The sequence below is a fragment of the Pieris rapae genome, chromosome 23, assembly GCF_905147795.1.
Source record: "Pieris rapae chromosome 23, ilPieRapa1.1, whole genome shotgun sequence".
Taxonomy (NCBI): domain Eukaryota; kingdom Metazoa; phylum Arthropoda; class Insecta; order Lepidoptera; family Pieridae; genus Pieris; species Pieris rapae.
The window spans coordinates 2,591,374-2,608,483 of NC_059531.1; the positions used below are offsets into that span (position 1 = coordinate 2,591,374).

At 31.6% G+C, this 17,110-nt stretch overlaps 2 protein-coding genes across 2 annotated transcripts; both read left to right on the top strand.

The window, feature by feature from the left end:
• The first annotated feature begins 20 nt into the window (after nucleotides 1-20).
• On the top strand, nucleotides 21-12,329 carry LOC111004011 (isocitrate dehydrogenase [NADP] cytoplasmic). Its single transcript, XM_022274813.2, has 9 exons — nucleotides 21-222; nucleotides 669-784; nucleotides 7,381-7,525; nucleotides 8,668-8,867; nucleotides 9,595-9,729; nucleotides 9,969-10,072; nucleotides 10,653-10,803; nucleotides 11,009-11,242; nucleotides 11,640-12,329. Exons 1-9 carry the CDS (start codon nucleotides 159-161, stop codon nucleotides 11,790-11,792), a joined length of 1,302 nt encoding a protein of 433 aa, XP_022130505.2. The 5' UTR covers nucleotides 21-158; the 3' UTR covers nucleotides 11,793-12,329.
• Nucleotides 12,330-12,815: 486 nt separating this feature from the next.
• Nucleotides 12,816-16,809, top strand: LOC111004054 (O-glucosyltransferase rumi homolog). Its single transcript, XM_022274877.2, has 6 exons — nucleotides 12,816-13,091; nucleotides 13,279-13,463; nucleotides 13,742-13,930; nucleotides 14,394-14,524; nucleotides 15,285-15,432; nucleotides 16,369-16,809. The coding sequence occupies exons 1-6, from the start codon at nucleotides 12,956-12,958 to the stop codon at nucleotides 16,786-16,788; spliced, it is 1,209 nt and encodes a 402-aa protein (XP_022130569.2). The 5' UTR covers nucleotides 12,816-12,955; the 3' UTR covers nucleotides 16,789-16,809.
• Nucleotides 16,810-17,110: the final 301 nt, after the last annotated feature.

Below are 17,110 nucleotides of genomic sequence, written 5' to 3' on the forward strand. Positions count from 1 at the left end.
ATAAAGTAGGCAGACACGTACACATTTATCTACCCTGTGCACAACTTCAGTGCACACGAAGTTATTCGTAGCGTAAATTATAGACTGATTAGAATATTAGATACGAAGCACATTTATTAAATTAAGTCAAAAACTAAACTAAAATTTTTACCTCTACTATGGCCGTAAACGGTAGAAGATTTCTAAAATCGCTCACAGAACAAATCAATTCAACAAGAAACTGTAAGTAGTTTTTACTATAAAGTTGAATGGTGTTGGAAATAATTCAAATAAAAATAAAGATAACAATATTTAATGTCGATCTTTTTACATGTAGGTTTTTTTATGACGAGGGTAGGAGATTTATATGATTATTAGTTGTGGAAAAATTGTTGTTATATAATAAATTAATATTTGTATTTCATGCGCGCTATACTAATAATATTTTAGATGTAGATTATATTTAATTTATCACACATGTTTTCACACACATAATATTCATCATTGGATACTAACTAGAATCACTATCGTATTATACTGCTTATGTACTTTCACAATTGGTTCACCTAAAATCACAATAAAAAAATGGGATTAATTAAATAAAAAAAAAAATACAAATGCTTAATAAATTTAATTAATTTTTATAAAAATAACTAAGTCATACTCATTCAGCTCACCAATTTTTTTAGATGGAACTGCTAAACGAGTGGTTGCCTCAAAACCTGTGGTGGAAATGGATGGAGATGAAATGACCCGTATCATTTGGGAAAAGATAAAAGAAAACTTAATATTTCCATATGTAAAAGTAAGTACTTTTTTATTTCCCATTTACATATGATTTCATGCCCTTACAACGGGCCTTAGCACTTACTCTCTCATATTTTGTCTTACCAAGAACAAGACTAAACAAAACAAGAACCAGTCCCCATCCTACTTAAATTTTACTAGTTAATAGTGAAGTATCATATCATCTAGCTTCCCTTACCTAAACTATAATACAATTTTAGTTTAAGTTTTTTTTTCTTTGTTTGCTTATTAAAATAACATATTATTATATGTCATAATGTAGGTTTATCTGTTTATCTTTTAATTATATGTCAAAGAGACAATTAGTAAATTACCATAGTAGTTAAATCAATGACTACATGATTATGGGTTAAGGATTTTGACAGTTTGGAGTTCCAAAAAAAAAAATTCAAGTCATCCAGTTGCCAGTGATTCTGGAATTGTGATGTCTACATACTATATTTTTTAATGGTAATGTTATTGTCATGTTCTGTTTTTTAAATTTAAAAAATAAAATGCCTTACAATTTGGGTCAAAACTACAAACATTTATATAGTGTCCTACAATAACCTAGTCCATTGAAGCCATTTAAGATAATAAAAGTTAATTGATCCGGTCGCGTCGCATATTTGCTAACAACAAATATGTTATGTGTACCTATAAAGTTTTTATTACAAGTGTTCATGTGTTGCATATTATAAAAATTTTTTTTTCATGTATTATTTGCATTAAATATACATACTATATTTGCTAATGCCATGCAGGTTTAGCCACAAAAACAAAAGTTTATAAGCAATTAAAATAATATTGTTATGAGACCAGTCCTCAAAAACCAAAGCAATGTGTTGCTTCTTACTAATATGGTCGTGATTATCTTATTCTTATAAGTCATATGTTCACTTGTATAGAAGAGTTTCAAAAATTTCATTTTGTAGTGTGGATAGCAAAACTATATTACAAGTATAAAAAAAATAAAAAAACCTAAAAACAAAGTTCTAATTGACAAGAATGAGTCTGCTCTTGCACTTCCATCTTGTATGTTCACACTTAATATATTTACTATGAGAAATTGTATATCAACTAAGAGATGTATTTTATGACAGAACATGTTTCTGTGTCTCAAAACAATAAGAGCTGGTTTCTAAATATGCTGGGGAGCAATAACCTTTCCAAAACAACAAACAACTTGAAAAACGGCTATAAGTTGATATTTTATTTAAAGATTTTCTCTTTCGTTGGCGACTGGAGTTCGCCCACTTGATTTGTACTTTTCTGATATAAAGTAAACCATGAATAGTTTTTTATATAGTGACAATTTAATACTAAAATATTGCAATGTAATTTTATTTATCTATCTTCTTCGTTGGTTCACAACGTTAGCTAGAAATGCGTTTTAATCGCCAAAATATAATTTCTGTTTTTTTAAGAAAATGACTACAGTTTTTAATAAACCGAAAATTTAGCTTTAACTGCTTGAATAGTGTCCGTTATTAGTATTAAAAATACCTTACAGTTTAAGTTAAAAGTCGTCCTCGTTGTTTTTATTTTGAAATAAAAGTTCATTAAGTTATAACGGTAACTTAAAACATGTTTTCTTAAAATACATCAAGACTGGTTTATGTCGACAATACAGTATTGCAAATTGCAAAATTATAGGGAATCGTTTGTATCCACAGAATTTTTGCATGGACTCGTGTCATAATTTTACTTAAACTTCAAATCTTGAATTTTATGCCCGCTACAGATTAGTTTCTCTTTCTTTATCTGAAAATGTCAGTGTATGTAAATTAAATAAAAAAAATATTTAAGGTGTAAATATCCTGCAAAATGAAAAGTCATCGAACTAAATAAATGTAAGTATTAGGAATAAAAACCTTTTTTCTCTCTCTGTTTGTTATATTGATTGTATTATAACGAATAATAAGGATTTTAAGATTTAAATTTAAAGCAATAGTCATGATAAATATATAATTATAATGAAATATCACTGCATTACGTCGGTTGAAAAAGTTCAAACATTTGCCCCAGTAAGCCAGTGATAAGCGGCAAATAATACGATTTGATATTATATCTTGCATTGATAACGTTACAAACAAATATGGATTCAAGTATTTTTAATTATATCGGAATGTAAGAGTTATTTTCCAAGGTCCTATTTATCTCATTAATTTAGAATATACGTTAACAAATGTTTTCATTATTAAGTTAGTAGGTTAAATCATATCAATGAAAAACGTAAATTGTATATCAATGAAACGTACAACATAATTAATATTCTTCAACTTCTATATTTAATTCTTTTCAATCCCAAAACCCCTTTTTATCTCAAAAATCATTTCAAATTCTTAGGTCCTTCTAACTATACGCTGCGCTCTTCCAATAAACATATGTCTATTGTAATTGTAATTTTTATGTATTGTGTTATTTGTGTTTCTTTGCAACGAAGTGTAAAGAAATAAATAAATAAACATAAGAATTAATGCGAAATAATCAAATGTTAATCACTATGTAACGACGATTATAAAACTAAGAAAGCTTGAGTGTGTAAAATGACAGCTTGGCTCATACAGTCTACAGACCTTAAAAAATGACGAAAAAAAACCGAATAAAAATGTATTGGAATCTACATAGACATAGAATTATCTTGTCTTTGTTTTATGTATATTTTGTTTGACTTCATTAATTGATGCCAGATTGATTGTACATTACGGAAAATTATGTTCGCAATAGTCGTACAATCCGTATTTAAATTGTAATGGTGAATTGTATGTAAAGAAATGAAACGTAATCTTTCATCGATAAGCATGATATATGAACTGATTTATTTATTAATAACATTAATAATACACGTCTAATTACTACACAAACCTAGAAATTTTATTATACACACCTCCATTGAATTGTTAAAGCAAATAAAATATCTATTAAACACAGAAACTATTTGTGCTTTATTCTGCCAAGAGATGGCGATGCCAGCTCAATCCCATGCGCTATCAGTATTGTTTGAATGACAATGAATTGACAAATAAATTGTCACTCCATAGAGCTAGATCTGTCCTGTGATTTTGGCGCCAAATGCCAATTAACGATCTCGAATTGTCAAACAAGACCTGGTTGGCTGGTTGTATGGCCAAGTAAGTTGTAAGTTGTTTGCCTTTCCCATTAGAAATAAATTAACATCATCATTATCATCACCGTCTTTGCTGTCTTTCAACTAAAAAAATATCTCTTATATTAGAAACTATTCTTAATTTGCTATCACATTTGGCGATAGACAATAGCAGTGTATGCAACATATACATATTATAATTATATAACATAATACTTCATTTACGCGTACATGTAAGCGCACGCGAAAGTTAATCGACTCGAATAATGATGATTTAATTACGAAATGAAAATATACAACAGATAGTTATACGGCTTAATGCAAGAGCTTATAAATAACATAAAATTAGGGGTAGTGCGACGCATGACTGAAAAACTGTAACTAGATTTATTTATGGGTTGTTAAAGCCGAAAGACCACCGCTAACTAAATTATATATTTAGCCGGGACGTTCGGCTGAATGCTTTAAAAATTTTAAACATGAGCTCACACAAAGTTGGTACTCAGAGGGTTTCCGACGCTAAGAACAAACTTGGCGTATCTAAAGGGTTCATCGTTCTAAATGACACTTATCAGAAACGAGAATTTGAAACAGGTGTGTTAAAAACAAAAGGGCTCAGTACATATTGGGATTTGGGTGCAAGTGTACGATGATTGTTTTTATTTGTTTTACGCTTTTAATTATTACCTTAAATATTTATATGTAACTTAATTTGTTTTTTTTAAGAGCTGTGTTGGCCTAGTGTCTTCAGCATGCGACTCTCATACCTGAGGTCGTAGGTTCCATCTCCGGCTGTGCACCAATGGACTTTTTATGTGCGCATTTAACATTAGCTCGAACGGTGAAGGAAAACATCGTGAGGAAACCGACATGTCTTAGACCCAAAAAGTCGACGACGTGTCAGGCACTGGAGGCTGATCGCCAACTTGCCTATTAGATTTAAAAAATGATCATGAAACAGATTCAGAAATCTGAGGATAAGACCCAAAGAGGTTGTAGCGCCACTGATTTTTTTTAACTTCATTTAGTTTACATAGCTGTCTTTGGGACCTAATATAAATGTTTGAGTTATATAACTAACATTAGTTTATATATATCAAACTAAAGAAGTTTTCTTTTAATATCTATATAGTGACAATAAAATAGCTAACAGGGTCGCAAGCATCGTTCCGTAATCACGACGATAGAATCAGATGACAGATCTATGCTAGATTTCTATACATTTTGTTGGGTCCGCTTTTATTTATTCATTCGATACGATAATGTTAAAAAATAAAGAAAATATACAGGATACAACATATCGCTACTATAAACTCACAGAGAACATGAGATGCCGATTGTGTCCGATCTATGATCTATGGTGAACTGTTTATATCATTATCTATGTCTTGATAGCTCTTGTCGAACCGATTGACCTCTATTGTAATAAATACAATATCTTATTAATTATTTAAGAATAAACTTTTTAATACCTACTGCGAAAAGTGACTTTGGTAATTCTTGTATTTCTTGTTGTTTTGTATCGCAATAAATTCGAGTGTGAGATTAGCTTCATAGTTAAATTTTTTTTTATACATTATATATATTTGTATACAGTCAAAATCTGTTATAATCTCATATTTGGTCGTAATAGCCGATAACGTTATTAAGTACCCACCTCATACTTATTATTCAATGTATGATTTATATTCTCATGTATAAAATGAAACTACATTTTATTTATTTCACATGAATTATAACAAAAAGATACGTATATGAACTTATTATGCTTTTATAAATTAATAAAAGCATTATTTAGATACAATTTTTTAACACAGACTAATATAAACTACCAAGAAATCAAACTTATGACGATTAAACGACTATATGATTATAGCACCTGTAGGAATCTTAATTTAAAAAAAAATTGGTTGCCTGTAAAGTCGGTATACGGGCGAAAGTTTTACGTGACAACGACTTGAGTGGTAAAATAATTTTAATGTAAATATTCATTCGTTTAGTAGGAAGAAGGATAAATCACTTTTTATGTCTGTCTCTCTCGCTCTTAGGCGGGCTAACCATGCCCGAGTGGAAGGGACGCGTGCTTCTCACTCGCTCTCATTGTGAGCGCATAACGTGAGCGGAGCGTAACGCAGTTTTTTGAAGTGTCACCCGGCAAACCAATTTATAAGACGTTGTCACGTCAAAATAATAACTCTCTCCGTAGTAGCTTATCATTTAAAAAAATCAAATACACATCTCACAATACACGCAATACTCGTCGAGCGAGTTTGCTTATCTTGCCGAAGCCGCGTACAAATTATTTGAAGAAGTCTATTAAGTATGAGGGTGTGTAATTATTTAATCAATTCCTTCTAAATCTAAATTAGCAATATTGGTGCGTTTGACAAATTGAAAAAGGCATGAAAGATTAGAGTGAACATAGTAGACTAAAATTGAGACGGCTAATGGCGACGTGTATCCCACTCCTGTATACATATTAAGTTTCTCAGGTAAATAAAATACATTTTTGTACTGAGAAATAAAGTTCTTTAAACATTATATAATATGTATTCCATCTTTGGCTATATTTTTAGTAAAATGGTTTTTTGTAAGCGTGCGATTACGTGATTGATATCGTTCTCAAAATTCAAATCACATCTATGTTGATATTTAGGTCGCAAACGGTGCCAACAAAGTACAATCCGTGCATCGAACATTCAATATTTTCAATTAGTTGAGAACAGAAAAGGAACTGGTGTTCTTCTAACATTACTCGAACGCCCGAACCCAATAATTAGTCCACAATCTCAGATTAAAAACAATCCGAGATCAGACCGTGACAGACGATCGATCTCCTATCTGCATCCCAATAACCAAAGCCAGAAACGATAAAAAGATACGAAGACACTCCATTTTTGGCGAGGGATAGAATGCAATCCATTCGCTCTTTTCACTTATATTTGATAATCATTATAAACCAAATAAAGTAAATAAAACCTTACAAATAATATTAAAATATACATGACTATGTTTAAAACATATCAAATAGCTTTTTAATTATTTTAACAAGTGGTGTAAGTTAAATCTTAAGAGGATATTGGCACAGTTGAACTGTCATATCATACAAAGGTATCCATACACCGATTCGACCTACCATGAATAGCTTGTATCGACAGATTGCGATTACAATCCATCAATTGGTTATTGGCACACTATCAATACTTGGATTAAATGTTTTTTTTTTATAGAACGGGGGGCAAACGGGCAGGAGGCTCACCCGGCCTTTTAAGAATTGACTAATAATAACTTTTAATTTACTGGTACTGGTAATATACTGGACTAGTACGGACATGTTGGTTTCCTTAGCTGTTCAAGGAATCTTTAGCTTCCACCTCCAAACGTCCATCTCAAAGCAAGTGATAGGTAATAACCGCCACCCACGTATGGTTATTTGGTACTCCATGCTCTTAGGATTATATAATTGTAAGGATTTCCAGTACAAGTAAATAAAAAATATCTTTCAGTTAGACTGCCTATACTATGACCTGGGGTTACCCCACCGTGATGCGACCAACGACCAAGTAACAATCGACGCTGCGCACGCAATTCTAAAGCACAATGTCGGCATCAAGTGCGCGACTATCACACCTGATGAACAACGAGTTGAAGGTATGTTTAAATTATGACATTAAGGGCCTGTTTCACAATGTCCGGATAAGTTCCAAATAAGCTACTTGTTACTTATTGGTAGGATAAATAGTATTTTTGCGTTTCACGACTGTCAGATAGCGCTATACGTCATGAAATTCGAAGTATCTTATTTGGAACTTTTATCTTTCGAATAATTTATGTGTTGCATAGCTATTTGGAACTTATCCGGACATTGTGAAACAGGCCCTTAAAAAATGAGTGACGTATAACCACTGTCAGTAGATTTCTGTTTTGTGATATATTTTCTTGAGTAGGGCTATGCCAGTAGCCCGTCGAATCGTGTTGACGCACATAAAAAATATAATCTGGACCTCTTCATAAGTTATCATGTAATAATAAATTAATATAAGCACTCACAAATAGAAATAGGTCCCATTGGCAGAGCATTAATGCTAACATTTCCACGTGGAAGTGGAACTTCTTTAGGCGCATGAGAGTAAAATTTTTACTGATGAGGCGCACCTAAAAAATACCTTGTTCTAAAATAAAGTATCTCTTATTCTTTTTTTTATTATTATTTTGTTTATTTTCTTTTATTATTTTGTATGTTTTTGTGTGTGTGTTTTGTTAGTAATAAGTGTTATGTCTATGTATAGATATAGGTCTATAATGATAATATTGCGTCACGAACATATGCAGCGTTTTTTCGAAGAAAAGGGTGGGAGCGATTGAGACCTATTGAGAGAGAGAGAGAAAGGGAGATCGATAAAAAATACACGCTATTAGTTGATGTGTTCCTTTAGTTGTTATATTTGAACTTTAGATTGCAATTCTGTCGCATAACGTATTATGCACTAAACGCAGATTGAAAGATTTTTATTGATTTATATTATCATTAGCACGTATACAGTAAAACAGTGTAAACAGTGTGAATATAGATAAAAACGACAAATACATGGAGTGATCATATACATGATCACTCCATGTATTTGTCGTTCCAGTATTGATACATGGTCATCTATTGGGGCTTTTACCTTTAGTAATAATTAATTTACAAAGAAGTTTCACTTCTGACATGTGCACTTTGTACCTTCGCCATTACTATGAAAGTGCCAATTGAACGACCTCTTCTGTATTTAATTATGCAATTATAATTATAGAGTTTAAACTCAAGAAGATGTGGCTGAGCCCCAATGGTACCATACGTAATATTCTGGGTGGTACCGTGTTCCGTGAACCCATACTCTGCAAGAGCATACCTCGTCTCGTACCCGGTTGGACCCAGCCTATTGTTATCGGTCGTCACGCCCATGGAGATCAGTACAAGGCCCAGGATTTCGTTGTGTCTAAGCCCGGAAAGGTGAGTGAATAGATAATTATTATCTTTTGCGGCGTACCAGCGGTTTTTGTGTAATCGTAAGGACTGTTAATGCTGGCAACTTACTCAGAAGCTTCTGGCCATTTTTTACCCATTAGTTATGGTTTAACATCGTGTGCCTTTAAATAAAATAAAAAGAATTTATAGAAAAAAATTTAAGCAAGTAATGGCAACACCGTGTTTTAGCGTAGTTCTTTCCACGCAATGGTGGAAAATTTTAAATCAAATATGCTTTTGTAACCGAAAGACCGTGTTAAACTGCATAAAGGTGATTTCTGTTTTATTTTTAGGATTAAGTATTTTCATTTAAAAAAAAATTGATAAAAGCTATAGAAAAAATACCTCTTTTGTTATATTATTTATACTAAGAGTTCAGTCTAAAAATATAATTTTGGTTTTGAAGACATTTGTCATTTGATATCGTAACAATAATATATTTAATCCCAAAATTATATTGTTCTTAAATACTTTATTTTTATATGAAAACTTAATATGCTGTATGAGTTAGAAACTCATATTTTGAAATGAAACAGCATACTTTTGACAGACGTCATTAGTCAAGAGTAAAGTGTCAAGTGTTGGTGCTAAATATGTGCCATAGATTAAAAACGTGTTAGACTTTCTTGTGTTCTTATTCCTACTTTAAACCAAATAAACTTAATTTATAACAATATAATAATTCCTGAATTTTATATAATTGAAAACACAGGTGGAACTAGTTTACACAACAGAAGATGGAACCGTGTCGAAGCACCTGCTTTATGATTTCAAAGTTCCCGGAGTTGCAATGGGAATGTACAACACTGACGAATCTATCATGGCCTTCGCTCATTCCAGTTTTCAGGTAAATCTAGTAGTATTTAATAGTTATTTCATTTAATTGAGGTCGCGTGGAACAACTGGACATTTATTGCTTTTAATAAAGACTTTTCTATATTAATTTAGTAATATCCTTGCGTTTGATGCATCCTGCACAAAGATTTTACCTTTTATCAATTCGGTTAGCCGATTGCCTGAGCTGTCAAACCATTTTTATTCTGTATGAAGTTTCGAAGCTCTTCTAATGTCAAGTGTGTTTGACAGGTTGCCTTACAAAAGAAATGGCCGTTGTATTTGTCAACGAAGAATACAATTCTCAAACGCTACGATGGTCGCTTCAAGGATATCTTCCAAGAAATTTATGAAAGGTAAAAAATATTTTCTTCATTATGGAAATAAAATTTAATTGACGACAGGATATTTCGACAAAAAGATGTTGCCATCTTACGCACGAACCCAATAATTAATCCACAATCTCTATTGTTTTCAATCTGACCGTGAAATTCGATCGATCTACTACTATCTGTATTCCAATAACCACCCAATCTACCATGAATAGCTTGTATCGATGATGGCTATTACAATCCGCCGATTGGTTATTGGCACACTGTTATCAATATTTGGATTCAGATATCTAGCTCAGATGGTCAAATGGATTGAGATAGGTTATTGGGTTTGGGCGTTAAATAAAACTTGAACAGTGTTAGCATTGGATTAATGACAAAACCCGTTTAGACCAAAGTCTAGACATTTTACTGACTAGTTTTATTAAAGACTTGAAATTTAACTTAATTACAACATCTATTTCAGTCTTAAACTTAAACTCCTTCATCTCTCTGTCTTGTTTTATCTTTTAATTAACAATAAGATGAAAAGAGACAGATTACGGTACAACCGTACAACTTTGAATTAGATTTTACGAATGGTTCATAATTCAAAACATTTCAGCACATACAAAAAACAATTCGAAGATGCCAAGATATGGTACGAGCATCGCCTGATCGATGACATGGTTGCACAAGCCATTAAAGGTTCAGGCGGATTTGTCTGGGCCTGCAAGAACTACGACGGCGATGTACAGTCAGATATTGTGGCACAGGTGGGTGACAAATACCCCTACAATATTTGAAGATAAATTACTTAAATCTTTGCAATTCTTGTTTTTTTTTAATATAGATAATTATTTCTCAGTATGACTGTGTTATTTGTGTAAAACAGGCGTTAAACCATATATATATACCAGACTTTTGCATTAGCATCGTCATTTTTTTAATTCTACCTACCTTTTTACTAAATTACAATAGGGGTATGGTTCCCTCGGGATGATGACGTCAGTGCTGATGTGCCCAGATGGTAAGACAGTGGAATCTGAAGCGGCGCATGGAACAGTCACCCGCCATTACAGAATGCACCAACAGGGGAAACCTACATCCACCAACCCTGTCGCCTCTATTTACGCTTGGACCAGGGGATTGATGCATCGTGCTAAGTTGGATGGCACGCCTGAGTTGGAGAAATTCGCTTTAGCTTTGGAAGAGGTATTTATTTTAGGGTCTTTATTTATAAGTCTATGGTCATAAATATATAGAGAAAAAATAAATAGACTTAAAGATTTGTGTATATTTAACGCTATGTATATATTTAATACAGTATAAAATCCTGACATTTTAGATTGTCTGGCTAAACGGCGATACTTGATTCTATAAAAAGTTACCGGGTTTTTTGGTTATTTTCATGAAATTAATTAGTAATTAAAAAAAACAATATCAACACCTATACTAAAAAAAATAAAAACCTATACTAAGGTCATATTATACCAAAGAGGTTACAACGTATTTATAGTTTAACATAGACAATTTATTTAATGTGACAGATCCCAAGACGTCACTAAAAAAAACTTAAGAATATTGCTTACTAAATAATTTTAACTTACAGGCATGCGTCGAATGTATTGATAGCGGAAAAATGACGAAGGATTTGGTTATATGCATCCATGGCTTAGCTAATACCAAGGAAGGCATGTATTTACACACTGAGGACTTCTTGCAAGCAATTGCTGAGCAGCTCGAACGAAAATTGTCAAAGTAATAAGTTAATATGAAATCGGCTATTGAAAAGAGATAGCAATATGGTATAATGCTGCATCCTTTGCACATGGAGTGACTACGCGCCTGTCAAGCGAAAATATTGGGTATATTCTAATAGAAATTAAAATTAATTTTAACTCCTGAAAAAATACTAAATATTATAGCATAATTTATTTAAAGTAAGTAATCAACACCAAAAAACTTAATTCTAATAAAATAAATAAATAAAATTTCAAAGCTGAAAAGCATCCTTTCGTTCGACAAACTCATGTTATTATTATCACTTAAAAGTATTCTATGCATATGGAACTAACACTACTTTTTACTTAAAGCAGTAATCACTGTTTATATAACAGGTCCTAGAAATAAGTGGATGTGCTATTTCTTTCCATAGGCCGATGCAATATTCATAAGTTAAACAGTGCTTAAGCGGCTAAATTAGCTAAGCTAAAATGTGTAATCTATGTATATTTTACTTCTGTACTTAAGCAAGCGCAAAAGAAATTTGAATTTTGTACAATATATATACCTAAAGTAATGTATCGCATTTTATTTCATTATATTTGTGTAAGAAATTTATATTTATTATTTTTCTGACAAATAAGTTTTATACTATATATAATAAAAAATATTTTTCTAAAAACGTTTTTTTTTTTAATTTTTGTGTACCCTTTTAAGCAAAGAGAAACATGGAGCGTAATAATTTACTAATATTAAAAAAGCATCAACAATTTAAACTTTAAAGTAAGACAAATTTGTAGATTTACAAAAGGGTTATAAAATAGATTTATTGCTTATTTTGTTTCCATATGTTAATGCACATCAAAAAATAGTGCGACGAAGGATCCAAAAGCAGGACAATCTGGGGATTGTACAATTTATCACTATGGTAACATTACTATTTTACATTACGTATCTGTAACCATATCTGTAGTTTTCTCTACTCAAAATCGTTTTTGAAAGTTCCCTTTTTTGAATTTAAAAACATCGCCAAAGGAATGTCACTGTCAGTGCGACTGCGTGATGCGTTCTCCGAGTGCGAATTAAAAACAGTAAACAAAAACAAAGCATGCCTTACTTGTGTTTACATTATTTTAGGGATTTAATCTAAAATATTAAGAATTTTATATTTTTGTTCTAACCTAATTATATAAAATACTCAAAATGTGTTTCACGTTTTCTAGATTTTGGTTTTCTGCATTTATTTATTATTTACTCCTATCTTTTTCAAAATGTAATATTGAAACTTGCACCAGTGAATCAAAATGCTCCAAACCAACTAAGAACAAATATTCTAAAGGTATTACACTGTTTTATTATCAGCTAAGGTTTATAAAGAACATGCAATCGGCGGTTTACGACTAAAATGATACCTCTGAAGTCTGAATTACTATAATTTGTTTGTATGGGTGTTGTGCTGTGGTTCAAATCAATGTTTATTATAAAATATATTAAAATAATATTAATCCGTAATGTTCTTATTCCAGAAATAAATGAGTGGACATCATATATTACAAATGAAATAAAATTAGCCACAACCCAATTTAAACCTTGCTCCTCCAATAACTGTTCTTGCCATGCTCAAGTAATTATAAATGATTTAGCACCATTTCAGTCTGGAATAAATAAAGATATGGTAGAAAAGGCTATTAATAAGGGAACTAAATACCAGGTTTGTATTTACCTATTTTTAATATAAAACTAACTTAAATTAACCACTACATATAATAAATTCAATAAGAATACTAAGTTTAGTAATCGAATATGGGTCCAGTGATCATTTTGTATTTATATAATCTCTATATTCTTTCTATTCCTTTTGACCTCATCTGTTACAAACTAACTTCTTAGTAAACTAAAACATTGAAAGTATTATATACATGTGACCTTCCATCTATATTATTAATAATATCTTAAGTTAATAAAATAATATTTTGTTTTGTTATTTAGATTATAGATGGCAAGTTGTACAGGCAAAAAGAGTGCCATTTCCCTGCTAGATGTGCTGGAGTTGAGCATTACCTAAAATTATTGTCACCAAAGTTACCAAATATGGAGTTATCTATAAATACAAGAGACTGGCCTCAAGTCAATCGGCAGTGGGGACATAAAAATATCCCTGTATTTTCCTTTAGCAAAGTATGTATATAGTCCTTAAACTGTTGGAAATTAAATAAAGTATTTTATTTTAGAAATCCTGACTTATATACATGCCCATACTTACATATATTCTCTCAAAATTTGCTATTATATAGTGACCAATAGTGGTCCAAGATGTCACAGTATTTAGTTATTGCAACAATTAGAAAACATTATCATCAGTCTAAGGTTTAAATTATTAAAATTTAGCTATCAATTTTTTTTACCTTTTTGATGAAAGTTATAGCTACGAGAAGTAGACAGACATCTTTAAATAATTCTTTATAGAAAGGGACTTGCCTTAAATGTTGCTTTTATATCAGTTGTACTTATGTAAACAAAAGACATTTGTATGTGTCTAAAATGTGTCTCTAATATTTAGCAGAGATGGTAACATTTTGACAATAAAACAGTTTTTATAAAAATAAATTTTTATTTTATTTCAATTAGAAATATTTTTTAGACTAAGGACTATGATGATATAATGTATCCTGCCTGGAGCTTTTGGGAAGGAGGACCCGCCATATCTTTATACCCCACTGGTATTGGACGCTGGGACCAACATAGGATATCTATTACTAAAGCTGCCGACAAGTATGAGATCTAATTTTATTTATTTCCAATATGAATTTCGTTTGTTTTTTATATGAAAAAGCAAGATATTTCCTCTAAAATATACTGACAGTTTGATCTTTTAAAGTATATACGACAGATAATTTTAATGCAGAATTTCCCGCCCCTTGAAATACTTCCTCCTTAAGTATAATTTATTTGATTAGCTGTCACAGACCTAGTTTACTTATTCTACAGAATACGGGATTACAAAGAAGTGGAGCCCCAAGTTAATTAGCAAATTAAAACCAGTCGAGTATTCCAATAAATAAAACTTAAAATATATATATATATATTATTATCAGTCTCTATTGTGGCCCTTCTTTTGCGGAGCGTCTTATTGTATTGTTGTCGTCTGTGTAAAAAAAAATGTGTGACACACAAGTTAGAAGTTATACTTCTTTGGCGTAACAAGATAAAAATCTTTTCAAAATTTTATCTTTCGTCTTATTCTTTGCTCTTCGTTTGTATAAAAAACGACATTAACAATAGAAAATACTAAAATATTGACTATAACTAACTTCAGGGTGTCGGTTTTTTGGGACGGTATGAGCGCGCATCGTAAAAGTTTACTCTCACCATTTTTCACTAACGCGCCAAAACAATTATAGCTTCAAAAATCTTAACACACGTTGCATTCGTTATTAATAACAAATATTAGAGATGAGTTTCCATTCCAGACTTTCTTTTAATTGTAAATCAAAGTACGTCAAAAATACACATATATCTCTTCACATTGTAGGGTTCCATGGGAAAAAAAGAAGACACAAGCCTTCTTTAGAGGTTCTAGAACGAGCGAAGAAAGAGACGCCCTTATATTATTATCTAGATCCCATCCAGATCTGGTAGATGCCAAATATACGAAGAACCAAGCCTGGAAATCTGATGCTGTAAGTTAAACGTCGAATCCTACAGGGAGGATACTAAATCAGTTATTTTTACTCATAATGCATAGATATATCGCGGGCTTTGAGCGCGGCGACCGAATCAAGAAATTCCATAACGAAAAAATCTAACACAATATGATGGCGTAATGTAGGTGCGCCCAATACGGTTGTTAGAGTGGGACAGAACGCATTCTGCGTATTTACTCTTTGACGAGATCGGTGACGTAGTGTAAACGCGAGTCGAATAGAGTCTAGTAGATTGAATTATTATCTATCTAATCTATTAAAAAATAAATAAATAATTATAATTCCATAAGTTGATAATAAATGCTATGTGATACCACCGCCCATAAATACGCATAATGTCAAATGGCTCGCGAGTGATTTGCCGGCCTTTTAAGAATTGGTACGGACCTCAAGGTAAAAAATATCATCCGTACTTCCACGTCTGTCAGTCCACAACTGAGTGTTTTTTATTTTTTGCGGCGCACCACCACTATATGGAACCAGCTGCCCACTGAAGTATTTCCGAACCAATTCGACTTAGAGTCCTTCAAATGAGCGTACCAATTCTTAAAAAGCCGGCAATGTGAGTGTCCACAAGCGGCGGTGAAAAAAAAAGTACGTTCGTACGCATGACTTTGACACTTCACCAATCTTCACGATTCTGTCAAAAACAGCGACCCGTTTCGCACTCCTCTACTGCTTTATTAAAAAAAAAACAACTGTTAATGCCCTAACTCTTCCATGTATTATGTGTTGTTGTCATATTTTGTTTTTATGATATAGTTATATTAGTGAAACCTATTGTGGATACATCCAATGTGTTTATTTTATGTTTTATTTTTAACTTTATTTTTATTGTAAAGATGTATCTGTTTTATTTCCAAATAAATAAATCATTATAACCTCAAAATAAATTCATCATAAATTTTTCAGGATACACTATACGCCGAACCAGCGAAAGAAGTGTCATTTGAAGATCATTGCAAATACAAGTATCTTTTTAACTATAGAGGCGTCGCAGCAAGTTTTAGATTCAAACATTTATTTCTATGCAAATCGTTGATCTTTCACGTCGGTGACGATTGGCTGGAATTTTTCTATCCATCACTAAAGCCGTGGATACATTATGTACCAATTAAACCTAACGCTACACAAGAGGAGATTCTTCATTATGTAAATTACTTTAAAGATAATGACGATTTAGCACAGAGTATAGCAAATCAAGGGTTTCAACATATTTGGGATAATCTAAGGGATAAAGATGTGAAGTGTTTTTGGAAGAAGCTGTTGAAAGAATATGCGAAACTTGTAAAATATGATGTAGTTAAAAGCGATGATGTTATAAGAGTGTAAATGAAATATACGTTATACATATGTGTGTGTTTTTAATACATATTCATTCATATACTAGCTGCCCCCGCGAACTTCGTTTCTCCTTAATGCCTAGCTACTCCAAAGATGTTCGGTTTTCCGGAATGAAAACTTCTTAGGGTTTTCTGTGAATTTTCTGTATATAATAAACCTCAGAATTCAAGTCATAAGATTTTATTTAATAAATAAAAGATAGAGGTTGACGTATGATCAACCTCTATCTTTTATTAGTAAATTAAGGGTTGTATGTATTTTTGTATGATGTATTATAAAAAAAAATTGTATTTAAAAAATAAAAATAGGT

Coding starts and splice junctions, on each gene's coding strand:
- LOC111004054 (XM_022274877.2), top strand. CDS start 12,956: ATGTGTTTCACGTTTTCTAGATTTTGGTTTTCTGCATTTATTTATTAT. Junction 13,092..13,278: donor TAAGAACAAATATTCTAAAG/GTATTACACTGT, acceptor TTCTTATTCCAG/AAATAAATGAGTGGACATCA. Junction 13,931..14,393: donor CTGTATTTTCCTTTAGCAAA/GTATGTATATAG, acceptor AATATTTTTTAG/ACTAAGGACTATGATGATAT.
- LOC111004011 (XM_022274813.2), top strand. CDS start 159: ATGGCCGTAAACGGTAGAAGATTTCTAAAATCGCTCACAGAACAAATC. Junction 7,526..8,667: donor TGATGAACAACGAGTTGAAG/GTATGTTTAAAT, acceptor TTATAATTATAG/AGTTTAAACTCAAGAAGATG. Junction 10,804..11,008: donor AGTCAGATATTGTGGCACAG/GTGGGTGACAAA, acceptor AAATTACAATAG/GGGTATGGTTCCCTCGGGAT.